This window comes from Leguminivora glycinivorella, chromosome 4 (assembly GCF_023078275.1).
Source record: "Leguminivora glycinivorella isolate SPB_JAAS2020 chromosome 4, LegGlyc_1.1, whole genome shotgun sequence".
Lineage (NCBI taxonomy): Eukaryota > Metazoa > Arthropoda > Insecta > Lepidoptera > Tortricidae > Leguminivora > Leguminivora glycinivorella.
The window spans coordinates 12968409-12983719 of NC_062974.1; the positions used below are offsets into that span (position 1 = coordinate 12968409).

Consider the following 15311-nt stretch of genomic DNA (forward strand, 5'->3'; position numbering starts at 1 on the left):
CAGCGTGTTGCTCCTGAAGTTGTGTCTGAGGCCACGGCGAAACGATGGTTCCAGCGGTTTCGTAGTGGCGACTTTTCATTATCAGATCAACCTAAGTCAGGTCGACCGGTGAAGATTGATGTAGCCAAATTAAAAACCTTAATTGAAGGAGATCCGAGGCTAACGAGTCGTACTCTTGCTACCGAGTTAGGCTGCTCTCATGTCATCATAGAAACACATTTACACGAGTTGGGAAAAAACTACAAATACAGTGTTTGGATACCGCACGAACTTGATAGAGATCAACTAAACCGCCGTGCTGATATCTGCATACAACTTCTGTCTTTTCGCCGCACATTCAACTGGTTGGACCATCTTATCACTGGAGATGAAAAATGGGTCTTATATATAAATCACACACGCAAACGTCAGTGGCTAGCTCCAAACGAAAAAGGAATAGAGGCACCAAAAACAGAGCCTCACCCGAAAAAAGTTATGCTGTCCGTTTGGTGGGATATTCATGGTATTATTCACTGGGAACTCCTACCAAGTGGAATGACTGTTACCGCATCAGTATTAGGGAATGCAATCCCGATCCCGCGGGATCCCGATCTCGCGAGATCTCGTGTAAATTTTCGGGATCAATCCCGACGCATAATTTGACGAGATCCCGTTCGGGATTGACGGGATTGGGCGGCAGTGGTCAGCAACGCTACACACGTCCACTCGGGGCGCGAGCGGCAGGTACGCCAAACAGCGTTAGAAAACTTGCCTTGCCTCTTTCAGTGATTGCAGAGGATTTAAATTTACGTGCTGCACAAACTAATACATCGCTGCAAGAGGAATTAGAAGAAACTCTAAGAGCGTCCAAAAGTCCATTTACACGTATATCCACGAACTTGGTCAAATTAGAGTCTACCATAAAAAAATAATTGGATTTATTTGAGTGTGGAGGAACAAGGGGGCGATTTTTGCAGTTTGCATATAATTGCTTCGCCACGCTGTTGCCAACCAGTGTAGAGTCAGAGAGGGCATTCTCAGCAGCTGGGTACATTGCTACGGAAGATGTCGTTTAGCAGATGACACAATTAATACCCTTTGTTTTTTAAGGAGTCATTTTCAAAATAACTCGTAGGTAACTAACTACTTCCTTATTCTCTTGAAACTTGAAATATGCTTATTGTATTGATTACCTAATTTACTTATGTTAATTTTCGTAAAATTTGATAATTATTTAGTTAGTAAGATTAAAGAATAAAGATTTTTATTTTCTTTCAAGTAATATGTTATTTTAGTTAACCTAATTATCGCAAACAAGCAGTTATTGGCTTCTTCAGTCATCCGAATATATTATATTTTTTTAAACAAGTCGGGATCCCGAAAATTCCGGGATCCCGCGGGATTGATATTTCTAATCCCGCGGGATCCCGAAATTTCAACCCCGAGTCGGGATTGCATTCCCTAATCAGTATACTGTAATCAGCTTGAAAATTTAAACCAAAAAATCTGTCAGAATCGTCCACAGCTGCTAAAGTTTTTTTCTTACACGACAATGCTCGCCCACACATTGCAAAAGTGACTCGGCTAAAGCTATTGGAGCTAGGTTGGAAAGTGATACCTCATCCACCGTACTCTCCAGACTTGGCACCTACGGATTACGCATTGTTCAGATCGCTAAGCAATGCCTTGAATGAAAAAAAGTTCGATGATCAAGCCCATCTACGACAGTACATAGTTGAGTTTTTTGAATCTAAACCTAAGAACTTCTTCGCCGATGCTCTTCATTCTTTACCAGAACGATGGAGACAAGTAGTAGATAACGAAGGCCGTTATATTTTTGATAAATGATTAAAATAATAAATTAAATAAAAATTACAATATTGGTTATGATTCGCTCATTACTTTCTTACCAACCCAATAAATTAATTTAATCAATCACGTTGGCATCATGAAATGTATGCGGCAGCAACAATAAGGTATCATTTCCGCTTTTCCGGCTTCAATAATTAAAGGCAGTTTCCACTATGGTGCCTCTTAATGCTGGAATAATTTGCCCCCACCGGTAGTTACCCCATTGTAAGTTTCTGACGACTTGACGAGTTTAAAACTACGTTGCAAAGCTAATTTACAGGACTCCAAAAGGTAGTTAAATTTTTCGGCAATTCAAATTTTTGGTCAAACTACTTATACACCGTGTTTCCGGTATCACTCAAAACCTCAGACACCCCAACTGATTTTTATTTTTTTAAACGTATCTAGAATATTCATTTTTTAATTTGATGATTATTTATTTTTTTTAATTGAATATTTAGTTTTCTGTGCAGCTCTACTCGACTTTTAACTCTACACTCAATAAAATAATTGCTAGCTACCATCGTAAACCTTAAAACTGATTAATTGTGTACGTTACTGCAACGACATAAGGTTTACCAATAGACAGCTATGTCACTGTAAAGCACGTTAAACTGTGTCACAGGTAACTTCAAATTGGACAGGTGACGCAGTAAGCAAATTTAAACCTAACATTCAAAATGACAAGGTTGTAATTAGGTAAGAGTTCAATTTGTTATGACTTATGATAAACTTTAAAATTAATGTGACGCACAACGTCAAACTCGTAGAGGAAAAAATAATCGTCCAAGTAACCATCCAGTATATACCCCTAAATACTGAAAAAGGTATACAACCTCTAGAATCGTCCCACGATAAGTCTGCATAGATTTTAATAGCCCCGCCTCTGCAAGGGTTAAGTAAACGTCATAATTTCATCAAAGTTTGACGTTTAAAATAACATCTGCACTGGCGAGGGTGTGAAAATCGTTGCAAACTTATCGTGGGACGATTCTAGCAATATGATATGCACAATGTATTACGAATTTGTAGAATGGGCACGTAAACAATAACTAATAATACAAATTAAAACAAAAAATATTACCCCCATCAAGATATAGCTCAATCGATTCTACTCTCGATTCTGAACAAACGGTTTTCAGGTTTTTAGTGTTAAGTGAAACACGGTGTATAGAGATGAAATAAACACATTATTACAAAAATGTTCTTTTATTTATGCTTGCTTCACATGGCAGTTATATATTTGTAACAAACCTTAAAAGAGCAACATAGTAAAGTGTCCTGAAAACTGTTAGTGGGTAAAACGGAATTTTATGTACTTTCTAAATAATTAATATAATTACATAAGAATTGGCGCTTTTCAACAGCACTTTTAACAATATCGGTATCTATAACAACACCATCATTACAAGCAATTGTTTCCTCTTTCAAATCTGAGCATCCTTCATGGAGTAAAATGAAATTATGAAGTACACAGGATGCACATATCAGTGTTTTAACAGTTTCATGCCTATTGATGTCAATATGATTTAACTTCCTAAATCTCTCTTTAAGCATCTCAAATGCATGACCAATATATGAACGGGCTTTCCAGTGAACCTCATTAAACTTCATCTCTTCACTGGTTAGTAATTCTTCACTTGAAAAAGGTGTTATCAAATTTTTCCTCAACTTATACTGAGAGTCGCCTAAAATGTGATTTTCAAAATCAACAAAATTTTTCAGCTCCTGGGCTATTTTACTTTCTCTAAATACTTTTCCTTTCCTTGTTCTTCCAATCTCACTAACATGAATATCTACAAACATGAGCGACTCATCACAGACTGCTTGAAGAAGTACAATATCAGGTTTAGATCTTTTATTTCTTATAGATGACACCTTGAGTCTACAAGCATCTATAAAACCCACACAATTAGGGAAATTGAATCTATTATTAACTTTCACCCTTGTGAGATGCTGCTCTTCTATTGATGGCCAGCTGATGAAATTATATCTTTGTTCTGTTAACAGTGTAGCAATTTCATGGAATATCAGATTCACTGTTGATTTATGCAGGTTGAACAGGAGGCCAACTTCACTGCATGATGATGAGTTGATTAACAGCCAAAGAAATACATGCACTTTTTTATCTAAAGGCACAATGCTCCCCGGCTTTACTAAGTCATTTAAAAGTTTAACGAGGGCCTGAAAATGAAAAGAAATGGTCTAATAAATTGCATGTCTGAATAAATTTTTAATTAATTTGTATTACTTGACTTGGCAGTAAACCACAAATAATTACAGTATCATAAACAATACCTATTGATGTATTGATTATAAATCCAAGCCATATTTATGTGAATAGTTAGATTTGATATTCTTAGTTTCAAATAAATTGTTCACAATTTATTAAGTTTAAAGTAGTCTTACCTCCACTGTGCTCTTTTTCATTTTGAAAAATTCTATATAGTCATCATTATTAAAATTTACAATGGTTTCTTCATAAAAGTTCTTTGATCTGATTGGGACTGAAAGCCCAAAAACATCTTTTTGCTGGTTTGTGTCAATGGGGAGCAAAGCTTGATCATATTCTTTTTGAATTACATCATTAATAGTTGAAATGTTTTCAACGTTTTCGTTCACTACTTTAGCCACAGCAATCACTAGCCTGTTTATAGATGTAACACTGTCGCTGTCCAAAAACATTTCGGTGATGAACTTCTTGCTCATTGAATCCATCTTAAGTAAATAAACTTCGACAACACTTAATTTTCATGCCAATATAATAAAAACATTCATGTAAACACACAAGAAAATTCAATTATTTTCAAATTACAATAACTATGAGACGTTGTGTACGTATAAAATTATTAAAAGGCTATTCCTGTATACGTTCCTGTGACGCGTGTGTGTTATTCTTCTGTTTACTTTTTACTTGCCTAAAAATAAAATACGCACCATACACCGTATCCTTTTTTTTGGGAATGGAATGGCGTATCGTTAAATGTCAAGTTGTCAACTGTCAAGAGAACATTACACAGATAAGATAAGTTTCAAAATCGTTCGAATATTTCCGTCGCCTACTACATAGTTAGACCCCGCGCACACGGGCGACAAAGTTGCTCGGCGACTTTCGTATTTGTAGAAACCTAATACTGGGGACGCTATTGCTATGTCTTGTATGGGAACCCTGCATTTTGTGATTAAGCACTGAGACTTGGCACAGTTGTTCATTGGGTGGCCCTGAGTAGATAAAGATCGGGAGGCATCGAGAGCCCCCCTTAATTTAGGAGGGAGGAGGGGGGGAAGGCTGGCGCCTCCGCGCTTCCTTTGAAACCATATTTCTCTAAAACTATACAAAATAGGGCATGCGATATATCATTTTCGGATAAATGAAGGACGAGGAATTCATTTTTGGAACAAAAAAATGTATTTTAGAACAAAAATACAAAATAAAATGGGAAAATCTAAAAACGAGATTTTTTTTTATACATATTATTGCACATTTTATGAAAACTGTAATGGTTTTTTTTTAATAAAAAATATTATTTAATAGCTACATTTATCTAGTTTTAGAAAATGTATAATTTGTTATAGAAATATATTATAGGACGAGTGATAAAAAATAATTTACATCGCCCGATAGGGTGATTTGAATGCTCATTTCAATAAGTTTTGTCAATGATTTCAGGTATAATCACTATTTTTAACACACGAAAGCCGTAATCATTGTAGTTTATGGCTATTTTAGTGATAAATGTACTTAAAATAAAAAAAATACAAAAATTAAAAATAAAAAATAAAATGTGATAACTTTTTTATAACATTATCCTATTTCGTTCTTTCTATACAATATATATTTAAAAGCAATAAATATGAATGAAAAGCCACATTTATGCAGTTTATAAAAATATACAGTTTGTTATTTAAATATATTACGAAATGCGAGATAAAAAATAATGAAAGTGACGTGGCAGGGCGATCTTGATGTACGGTACGGGTCCGCTTGTATGATTCGATGAGGTGAGGTAAAGGTACTCAAAGCTCTCAAAAAGTGTAGTTATTTAGAGTACTTCAAATTAAACAACATATATACTCCTATATAGTCTGAATTTAACTATTTATATCACATGAAATTATCGATTGATATGATAGGTCAGATATATATACATCTGATCCTAATACATCTTGTGAAATAGTAGTTATCGATATGATTTGCATAATTTATGGATAATTCTTACTTGACATATTTATTATTCCAGATCTGCGTCCTGTACTTTGGTTAACGAGTGCCGAAAATAGTTATTAACCAAAAAAGACCGCCAAATTAACAGCATTTCACCGACAAAAGCTGCCTTACACCATTTTTGTAAGGGTTATAGGTATATCAAGGTGTCCATACTGTCCATGTATGGGGTCGACTAAACCCAATTCAAAATTTGCCATTATTTGCTACTTGTGGCTGGACGAAAGTCTGTAACAATTGGGATTTGGGAGCCTACTTGCCCGCAACGTTGCCTGTTGCTGCAGAAACATGCCTCGAAATTGTCGGATGCAGGTGTAAAAAAACAGTGCCGCGTAAGGTGCAACCGTAAAAAAAGACTTTTAAATTAAATGTTCGGAGCTGATGTGCTTATGCAGTGGATGTTGTGATATATACATAATTAAATTCAGACTATTCATGTTGTTTTATTTGAATAACTCAAAATAGCTACACTTTTTGAGAGCCTTGAGTACTAGCCCCGATACACATGTTTTCGTCTAGTCAGACCATTTTTTTGAGGTTCTCCTTTGTACAAAAGCAATGTCTTAGTTCAAAAATCATTAATGTTTAATGCTAATACGAATCTAGTTTATTTTTTATGGCACTATTGCGCAATAACTAACTATCATTGATACTGAAAGGAAGAATATGACGATTTATATTTTATCTTTTATGGATGGGTAAAACCGATTTAAGGGGGCCCAAAGGAAGTAACTAAGTTCTGCTAGTAAACTAAAAAATCTTCAAGCCTATGCATGCAGAACTGCTTTAGGAGAGGAGAACGTGATTAAGACATTTTTTTTTACAATATAAGTCACATGCAATTTTATTTTACAATCAAAATAAACTATATTATAGGACTTTTACAATTTTCTGTACTGGGTCGTGATATACCTACATGTGTAAACGTTATTAGAACAAGTATATTTCTGTATTACTAGAGGAACTCCACTGCATAGCGGGTAGTACCTTTACCTCACCTCATCGAATAATGCAAGCTGACCCGTACATTAAAATTTTCATTTTCATTATTTTTTATCTCGCGTTTCATAATATATTTATATAACAAACTATATATTTTTATAAACTGCATAAATGTGGCTTTTTATTGATATTTATTGCTTTTAGATATATATTGTGTAGAAAGAACAAAATAGGATAATGTTAAAAAAAGATATCACATTTTTAATATTTTTTTAAATTTTTGTATTTTTTTTTATTTTAAGTACATTAATCACAAAATAGCCATAAACTACAATTATTACAGCTTTCGTGTATTAAAAATAGTGATTATACCTGAAATCATTGACAAAACTTATTGAAATGAGCATTCAAATCACCCTATCGGGCGATGTAAATTATTTTTTATCACTCGTCCTATAATATATTTCTATAACAAATTATACATTTTCTAAAACTAGATAAATGTAGCTATTAAATAATATTTTTTATTTTAAAACAACTGTTACGGTTTTTATAAAAAGTGCAATAATATGTATAAAAAAAAATCTCGTTTTAAGATTTTCCCATTTTTTTTTTGTATTTTTGTTCTAAAGTACATTTTTTTTGTTCCAAAAATGAATTCCTCGTCCTTCATTTATCCGAAAATGATATATCGCATGCCCTATTTTGTATAGTTTTAGAGAAATATGGTTTCAAAGGAAGCGCGGCGGCGCCAGCCTTCCCCCCCTCTTCCCTCCTAAATTAAGGGGGGCTCTCGATGCCTCCCGATCTTTATCTACTCAGAGCCACCCAAGTAACAACCTGTGCCAAGTCTCAGTGCTTAATCATAAAATGCAGGGTGTTGTGCAATAGCGTCCCAGCTAATACGAGTTTTTTTATATCAAAGACAGATAAATTCATAATTGAAAACTAAAAACCGCATCGAAATCGGATCAGTAGTTTTTAAGGTACAAGTTGCCAAAGTTGGAAAAGTTTAGTTTATATGATCATTTTGCAATTCCTTTGCCAGAAAGTCAGAAATAATCTATTTTTCTTAGACATAAAAGTACACAGTGACAGTACACATCAAAATAAAAGTTTTTTTTCTCGAGGATAAATCATAATTTAAGCCCTTAGAAGGACGAGCGTAGTGAGGATTTTTGGTCAAAAATTCTCTATAACAAGTATGACTATTGAGTCGTAGTCACTTTTTGTCGAGTTTTGTTTTTTTCACACATGTTGATTTGGAAGGGGCCACACTGTTACAATGTTGCCACTTTTAAATTTTTACTCTTTTTTTTTTTGCCAGACTATAATAAAATTATGATGATTACTAGAGATGGGCCGAATATTCGGTATTCGGCAAGTTTTTCAATATTCGTATACGGCCGAATAGTTCGGTTATATTGCCGAATATTTACCGAGTAAATAAATAGCGTAAGTTTTTTCGTAATTCATCGGATAATGACATCCTATTTCAGCATTCTAAGAAACCAAAAAAGGGAGTTAAAAATACGTTAAAATATAAGTACCTACAATAATTAATTAACCATGTTAAAAATTAAAATAACGTAGCTTAAGATACAAAACCAATTTTTTTTTTATGAACTTAATTATAGGAACATTAAGAGCCTTAGTACCCATTACTTACCAATCATTGAAAAGTTTTTAACTCTAAGCCAGGATTTAAAATATGGCGAAACCGAATATTCGGCCGAATGTTCGGTTCGGTAACAGCTGAACCGAATGTTCGGCAAGCTAGGAACTATCGGTCGACGGACGTGGACGTGGCCTTGAGCGCATGGACGTCCGATCGAAATCTGGCTCGCTGGATGTTTTGTGCACACTGATGGGTCGCGGTCGCGGTCGATTTACGGTGGACGTCCGCGTAGTATGTTCCTAGCTTTAAGCGCAATATCACTCACCATTTGTTCTTATAAAATAAAAACCGGCCAAGAGCGTGTCGGGCCACGCTCAGTGTAGGGTTCCGTAGTTTTTCGTATTTTTCTCAAAAACTACTGAACCTATCAAGTTCAAAACAATTTTCCTAGAAAGTCTTTACAAAGTTCTACTTTGGTGATTTTTTTCATATTTTTTAAACATATGGTTCAAAAGTTAGAGGGGGGGACGCACTTTTTTTCCTTTAAGAGCGATTATTTCCGAAACTATTAATATTATCAAAAAATGATTTTAGTAAACCCTTATTCATTTTTAAATACCTATCCAACAATATATCACACGTTGGGGTTGGAATGAAAAAAAATATCAGCCCCCACTTTGCATGTAGGGGGGGTACCCTAATAAAACATTTTTTCCCATTTTTAGGGTTCCGTAGCCAAAATGGCAAAAACGGAACCCTTATAGTTTCGTCATGTCCGTCTGTCCGTCTGTCCGTCTGTCCGTCTGTCCGTCTGTCACAGCCGATTTACTCGGAAACTATAAGTACTACAGTGATGAAATTTGATGGGAATATGTGTTGTATGAACCGCTACAAAATTATGACACTAAATAGTAAAAAAAAGAATTGGGGGTGGGGCCCCCCATACATGTAACTGAGGGATGAAAATTTTTTTTCGATGTACATACCCGTGTGGGGTATCAATGGAAAGGTCTTTTAAAATGATATAAAGTTTTCTAAAAAACATTTTTCTTAAAGTGAACGGTTTTTGAGATATCAGCTCTCAAAGTCGTAAAAAGTATGTCCCCCCCCTCTATTTTTATAACTACGGGGTATAAAATTCTAAAAAAAATAGAGGTGATGCATGCTAATTAACTCTTTCAACGATTTTTGGTTTGATCAAAGTATCTCTTATAGTTTTTGAGATAGGTTGATTTAACTGTAATTTTGGCAGGTGTATAAATTGACATAATAAGTTTATTATATTTGCTGCTACGGAACCCTTTGTGCGCGAGCCCGACTCGCACTTGGCCGGTTTTTTATTTTTGCACTTTGTTGGCGTGATTGATATACATATTGGTACCAAATTTCAGCTTTCTAGTGCTTACGGTTACTGAGATTATCCGCGGACGGACGGACGGACGGACGGACGGACGGACGGACGGACGGACGGACGGACAGACAGACATGGCGAAACTATAAGGGTTCCTAGTTGACTACGGAACCCTAAAAACACGCAAAAATATTTGACGAAAATATGTTTCTGGCCACTTCCAGGCTGCGAAGAAGCGCCATCTAGTTTTATATGGTCCTTGGTCTGAAGTAAAGACTCAAAGAATCTTTCTATTGTATTTTATCACTTTATCAGTCACATTTGTGAAAGGACATGGATAGAATTTATTAGCTAAGTTCATAATTATAATTATGTATATTGCCCATAAGGTTTAAAGTTGAAGGAAATGGAAAAAAAGATTACCAAATAATAAACTTCAACTTTTTATTTCTTAATAAATAACATTATCATATTGTAGAATACCTACAGTGTATAATATACATACATTATGAATACAACAAATTTGTAAAAGTAGTAAGTAGTACTTAATAACGTATTACTGAAAATTATACAGCCAAGAGCATAATATATTATACAGATTTATTTTCAAGTAAGTTGGGGTCATACATACTAGTTATCCTTTTGCAAATGTAACTATTTATAATTTCTGTTTATGTCCCGTATGCCTGGCTACATATAAATACAGCCAATAGTATATAAATTTTCTCTACACTAAGCTGTCAGTTATAATTATAAATAAGTTTGAATCTAAGTGTAAATGCAGTACTAATTACTATAGCACTTTAAATGCAAAAGTACAGTCTAAGTTGAAATTGTTGTTAATTTTTCTTCCATATAAGTGTTTTATTATTAGCTGGCATTTCTATTGTGTCTATAAGAGATAAATTGTTTTCTTCACCTAATTTAATCAGATCAGTTATATCACGGAGTCCCCAAGACGGATCTCTGGCCCTCAGCCCAGCATCAAATTGGATGTTACTCTCCGGTGTTATTACACCATCCTTGCTGTAAGGGCCATATGTTATCATTAGTGCATCTGACTTTAGAAAAGTGCCAGCATTTTTAAATAACCCTAAAGTACATTCATAAGGGCTGATATGAATCATATTAGCACAATATATATAGTCAATGCTGTTAATCTCAAAATGACTTGATAAACTGTCACAAATATTAATGTGAATTGGCTGGAGTATATTTTTGGTTGGACAATTGTTTGCATAGTATGTAATACTTCCAAGTAAACTCTTGTCATACTCCGAGGGCTGGAATTTGACTCCAGGAAAATTTGGAGCAAAGTGTGCTAAATGCTGACCAGAACCTGAGGCAATCTCTAAGAATAAAGGGCTGTCATCTTCAATACTGTCCACATCACATATAACAAACCTCTTCAAAACTTGGAGAATAGGTTCTTGGTTTCTTGTAGCAGCAGGATAAATCAGTTTCTCGCCATCAATTCTAAAAATAAAAATCAATAATTATTATTATGATTTAAAAAACACAGGAACCTCAAGAACGAACAGTGTGAACGAAAAATACAAGAATAAAATTTTAATTTCCACTTACTTTTCATTGCCGTGAAACTCGCTAGCAAACTCTCGGCCCTTCTTCACAGATCCCATTATTTTCTTTATTAATTGGAGTTTGCTGCACTGTTGAGTCGTGTAAGTTACTATGATTTTAAAGAAATGCATACACTAAATTTTGTACTATTTTAACAGCAACTTAAATGACAAATGATATGGGACACGGGTTGATGTAATTAACTATTATATTGATGTATTTTAAAATTATTATCTTCACCGGGGCTTGGCCAGTTTGGATATAGTTTGGATTAGAGACTTTGGCACTTGGCAGTGAGTGAAGTGAGTGACAATAGTGACTTTTTTTTTTTATTTATTTCATGACGACAATAGTGACATTTCTTCGGTGTTGTCATGTCATTTTGCAATCGTTCAGAATTTCAGCAACAGAATCACTTCCTATCTCGGAGGATTGAGGAAATAGAATAAATTCGGCAGATTTGAGAAGGCGTCTCCAGCCTTCTTAAATCTGCCAATTTCGCGAGAAGTGAGAAAATAAGACATGTTTACAAATGCAGAAACCGACGAAGCTAAAGGAGCAGTTTTTTGTTGTTTTTGACTGACTTTGTAATATCTTTGAGATTTCCGAACGCATTCTGAACGTCAGAATTGCATCTGTCCTGTCATGCCAAAAGCCAAGTGAAGCCAGCTAATTCATGTCACATTTTCACACGAGAAATAAAACATTTCTTTAGTTTTTAACAAAACTCAATTTCATTTAGAAAACAAAACAAGCGGCGAAAACATGGCAAAAAGGGCAGCGTCGACTGCTTTCGATTTAGAAGGTGAACCTGATGAAAAGCGTGTGACCAAGAAAGAGGGAAAGAAGCATTCATTGGATTCTGACGAGGAAGACAGCGGTGCTGAAGAAGAGAGGAACAATGTTCTTAATGCTGATGACATTGAAGGGGAGGAAGAAGGTGTAGCGGCGATCGAAGGTGAAGTAAGTGGGCGCTTTGTCAATATTTTGTTTACTACCCTTTGTATCAAACATTTGCTGTGTTATACCAGACCCTTTAGCACAACTTGCCTTGTCGCGTGCGAGTCCATACATCAAGCGCGACTTCAAGTATGGACTCGCGCGCGACTAGGCAAGTTGTGCTAGAGGGGCAGGGGCGGCGATCCGTTCGCCGCGCTACAAGTACATGCCGGCGGCCGCGAGTTCGCGGCCCATTCAGTGGCGACGACCTTCGCGCGGCGCAATAGAATTCAATGGTGTGTGTGTGTGGATTGAAACTCCCCAATCTCAATATGACAATGGGAAGGTGGGAAAATCAGGAGCCGACATAGTGTGGTCACCCTACTTGATACATTTGTATGAGAAAAGTTATGTCTGAATATCTTTAAAACCAGACAACGAATATAAAATATTAGATGGTGGATATTTAGTAAAAATTTTTACTAAATGTTGAAGTACTTTCGAGTGTCTTAGGTGCTACAAATCGTAAGATATTTACATTTTTAACTTTCTCAAAACGTGTGGACTGAGTGAGCACTTACAAAAATTTATTATAAAAAAACCTGACATGTTAGTGGTTCGTTATGTATTTTACAAATTCCCATTTCACTTTTACTAAACTATACACATATAATAGCGGTCTAAATCTTATGTTTTTCATCAAAATTCGGCTTTTCAAAAGTGTGTGGATTGAGTGAGCATAAGAAACTATTTGTAAAAAATTTAATACGTCACTAGGTGATCTAATATTTATAGAGGTAGGTTGGCCTATTTTTTACTAAATGTTAGTATATAAATATTATATGTTAAATGAATATATTCACTGTTTTCGTTGGTATTTTGTGAGAACTGAGTGAGCACATGTTAATGGCTGTATCTTTTGATTTATCTTTTTACAAATTCAGAGATTCGTTTTACAATTGTTTTAGAACTTTTACTAAATGATCAGCATATTTTTTTTTATTTTTGGAAGGTGCTCACTCAATCCACACACACACAATTCAATGTCGTCTGCACGCGTGCGGTCCGTTTGTTAATGTAGGTAAGAATTTAGAATGGCGGCGTTTTGTGAACATCAAAGGAGTGAGCCTTCTGTACTTGTACTATTATATATTCTGTGGTTATACGCTAAATAAACTCAATGATGCAGAGAGAGCAAATGCCTGCAAAGTTTAATTACACTTGCAGTTATGTTTGTTTATACTATTTTATAACCATAACATGGTTCTTCATATCATAAAATAGTTTAGTATAAAAATGAAATAAAATCATAATTCATAGTAATTGTTTGCCTACAGATTCTATCTGTATGTACAAATTTTCATGACAATATATATTTAAAAAAAACCCCAAGTACAAGAATGCTGTTTTCAAGTAGAATGATGTGCACAGATAATCTATAGATTAACATGACTGTGTTGTTTTCGCCTTTTGGACAGTACCTAATCATAGGACTTTAAAAAAAAAGTATACTTTAAAACTTTTTTTGCTGGTTTTTGTGACATCGCTACATACGGGGAAAATATGGTAATATTTTATTACAGTTACTTGGACAGTACTGAATCAAATAAGGAGTTTAAAAAAGGGTCAAGTAGCCTATTGGTTAATACTCTTAATGTTAATTACTTACTGTACAATTTACAGATCACAATCACACCATTCAACATGAAAGAGGAGTTGGAAGAAGGTCATTTTGACAACCAAGGTCAATATCACTGGAAAAAAGAGAAAGAAATCAGAGATGGCTGGCTAGACAACATTGACTGGGTGAAGGTGAAAGGCAGGCCTGAAGACAAGTACAAGGTGCACAGGGATGATGAAAATAAAGGACTTGGTGATGAGTCTAGCAGTGAAGAGGAAGAGATGGCAGAGAAGTTTGACTTGTATGACAATTATAAGGAAATACTGGAGCATATGAAGCCAAGAGAAACAATTGCAAAAGCTTTACAGAGACTGGGTAAGCATAATAATATATGGCGATGTGTGAACAAGTACAAAACTATGAAATTGGGTAGTACCCTCTACTGTTCCTAATTTTGTATATCACATTTTTCCTCTTTGACTTATCATTTCACATAATGTGTTTATAAAGTCAGTTCAAGATATTAAGAAAATGTACCAATTTCAGTGCCCTTCTACATTTTTCGAAATGTGTGTTTGATAGGAGAATCCTTGTATGCATGTAAAATATCTTTAAACTAAACACCACATACCTTTATTGCTAGCATATCTACATATTAATTTTATTGTTTAAGGTGCTGGTTCAAAAATGTCAAGTGCAGAAAGATGGAAAAGGAAGAAGGCGGGAATAGTTGATGAGGGAAGCAAAACTGTCACCAGAGTCACAGAGCTTGCCAATCAGATACTTACCAAAACAGGCAACATGGACATTTACCAAGAGACTTATGAAAAGATCAGTGCCATCATATCCAAGAATGAAAGTAAAAAGGATGATGCAAATTTAGACATGTATGCTGATGACTTTGATCAGAAAGAAAAGCAAAATCTCAACAAGGAAGGCAGCAGTGAAGATACTAAAACTGAAAATACAGAAGATGATGATGCACCCAAAGAAGTTAAATGGGAGTTCAAATGGAAACAAGATGATGATGCTGAGCTATCAGGGCCACATTCCACAGAGCAAATGCAAAAATGGGCATCAGAAGGATATTTCAAAACTGGTGTGTGGGTGAGGAAGCATGGAGAAGACAGTCAATTCTACAGTTCAAATAGAATGGACTTTGAATTGTATTTGTGATGTCAATAAATCAGTACAATACTGTACA

The 15311-nt window shown here is 35.0% G+C and overlaps 3 protein-coding genes across 4 annotated transcripts; 1 reads left to right on the forward strand and 2 right to left on the reverse strand.

The window, feature by feature from the left end:
• Nucleotides 1–3007: 3007 nt before the first annotated feature.
• LOC125225521 (protein ANTAGONIST OF LIKE HETEROCHROMATIN PROTEIN 1-like) lies at nt 3008–4787 on the reverse strand. Its single transcript, XM_048129275.1, has 2 exons — nt 4240–4787; nt 3008–4014 (listed from the first exon to the last, which is right to left on the reverse strand). Exons 1-2 carry the CDS (start codon nt 4546–4548, stop codon nt 3142–3144), a joined length of 1182 nt encoding a protein of 393 aa, XP_047985232.1. The 5' UTR covers nt 4549–4787; the 3' UTR covers nt 3008–3141.
• Nucleotides 4788–10617: 5830 nt separating this feature from the next.
• On the reverse strand, nt 10618–11818 carry LOC125225589 (UPF0585 protein CG18661). 2 transcript variants are annotated; one of them, XM_048129362.1, is made up of 3 exons: nt 11551–11818; nt 11371–11442; nt 10618–10992 (listed from the first exon to the last, which is right to left on the reverse strand). In XM_048129362.1, exons 1-3 carry the CDS (start codon nt 11676–11678, stop codon nt 10806–10808), a joined length of 387 nt encoding a protein of 128 aa, XP_047985319.1. In that variant the 5' UTR covers nt 11679–11818; the 3' UTR covers nt 10618–10805. The 2 variants fall into 2 exon arrangements, with proteins under 2 accessions (XP_047985319.1, XP_047985318.1); XM_048129361.1 differs by having other exon boundaries at nt 10618–11442.
• A 407-nt stretch (nt 11819–12225) lies between these two features.
• LOC125225700 (CD2 antigen cytoplasmic tail-binding protein 2 homolog) lies at nt 12226–15309 on the forward strand. Its single transcript, XM_048129531.1, has 3 exons — nt 12226–12510; nt 14170–14482; nt 14781–15309. Exons 1-3 carry the CDS (start codon nt 12313–12315, stop codon nt 15281–15283), a joined length of 1014 nt encoding a protein of 337 aa, XP_047985488.1. The 5' UTR covers nt 12226–12312; the 3' UTR covers nt 15284–15309.
• Nucleotides 15310–15311: the final 2 nt, after the last annotated feature.

Bases quoted from the DNA above. Each gene is read 5' to 3' on its own strand.
- LOC125225700 (XM_048129531.1), top strand. From the start codon at position 12,313: ATGGCAAAAAGGGCAGCGTCGACTGCTTTCGATTTAGAAGGTGAACCT. The intron at 12,511-14,169 runs GTAAGTGGGCGC...TACAATTTACAG, and splicing joins TAGCGGCGATCGAAGGTGAA to ATCACAATCACACCATTCAA. The intron at 14,483-14,780 runs GTAAGCATAATA...TTATTGTTTAAG, and splicing joins AAAAGCTTTACAGAGACTGG to GTGCTGGTTCAAAAATGTCA.
- LOC125225589 (XM_048129361.1), bottom strand. From the start codon at position 11,678: ATGCATTTCTTTAAAATCATAGTAACTTACACGACTCAACAGTGCAGC. The intron at 11,443-11,550 runs GTAAGTGGAAAT...TTTTATTTTTAG, and splicing joins GAGTTTCACGGCAATGAAAA to AATTGATGGCGAGAAACTGA.
- LOC125225521 (XM_048129275.1), bottom strand. From the start codon at position 4,548: ATGGATTCAATGAGCAAGAAGTTCATCACCGAAATGTTTTTGGACAGC. The intron at 4,015-4,239 runs GTAAGACTACTT...TTTCATTTTCAG, and splicing joins TGAAAAAGAGCACAGTGGAG to GCCCTCGTTAAACTTTTAAA.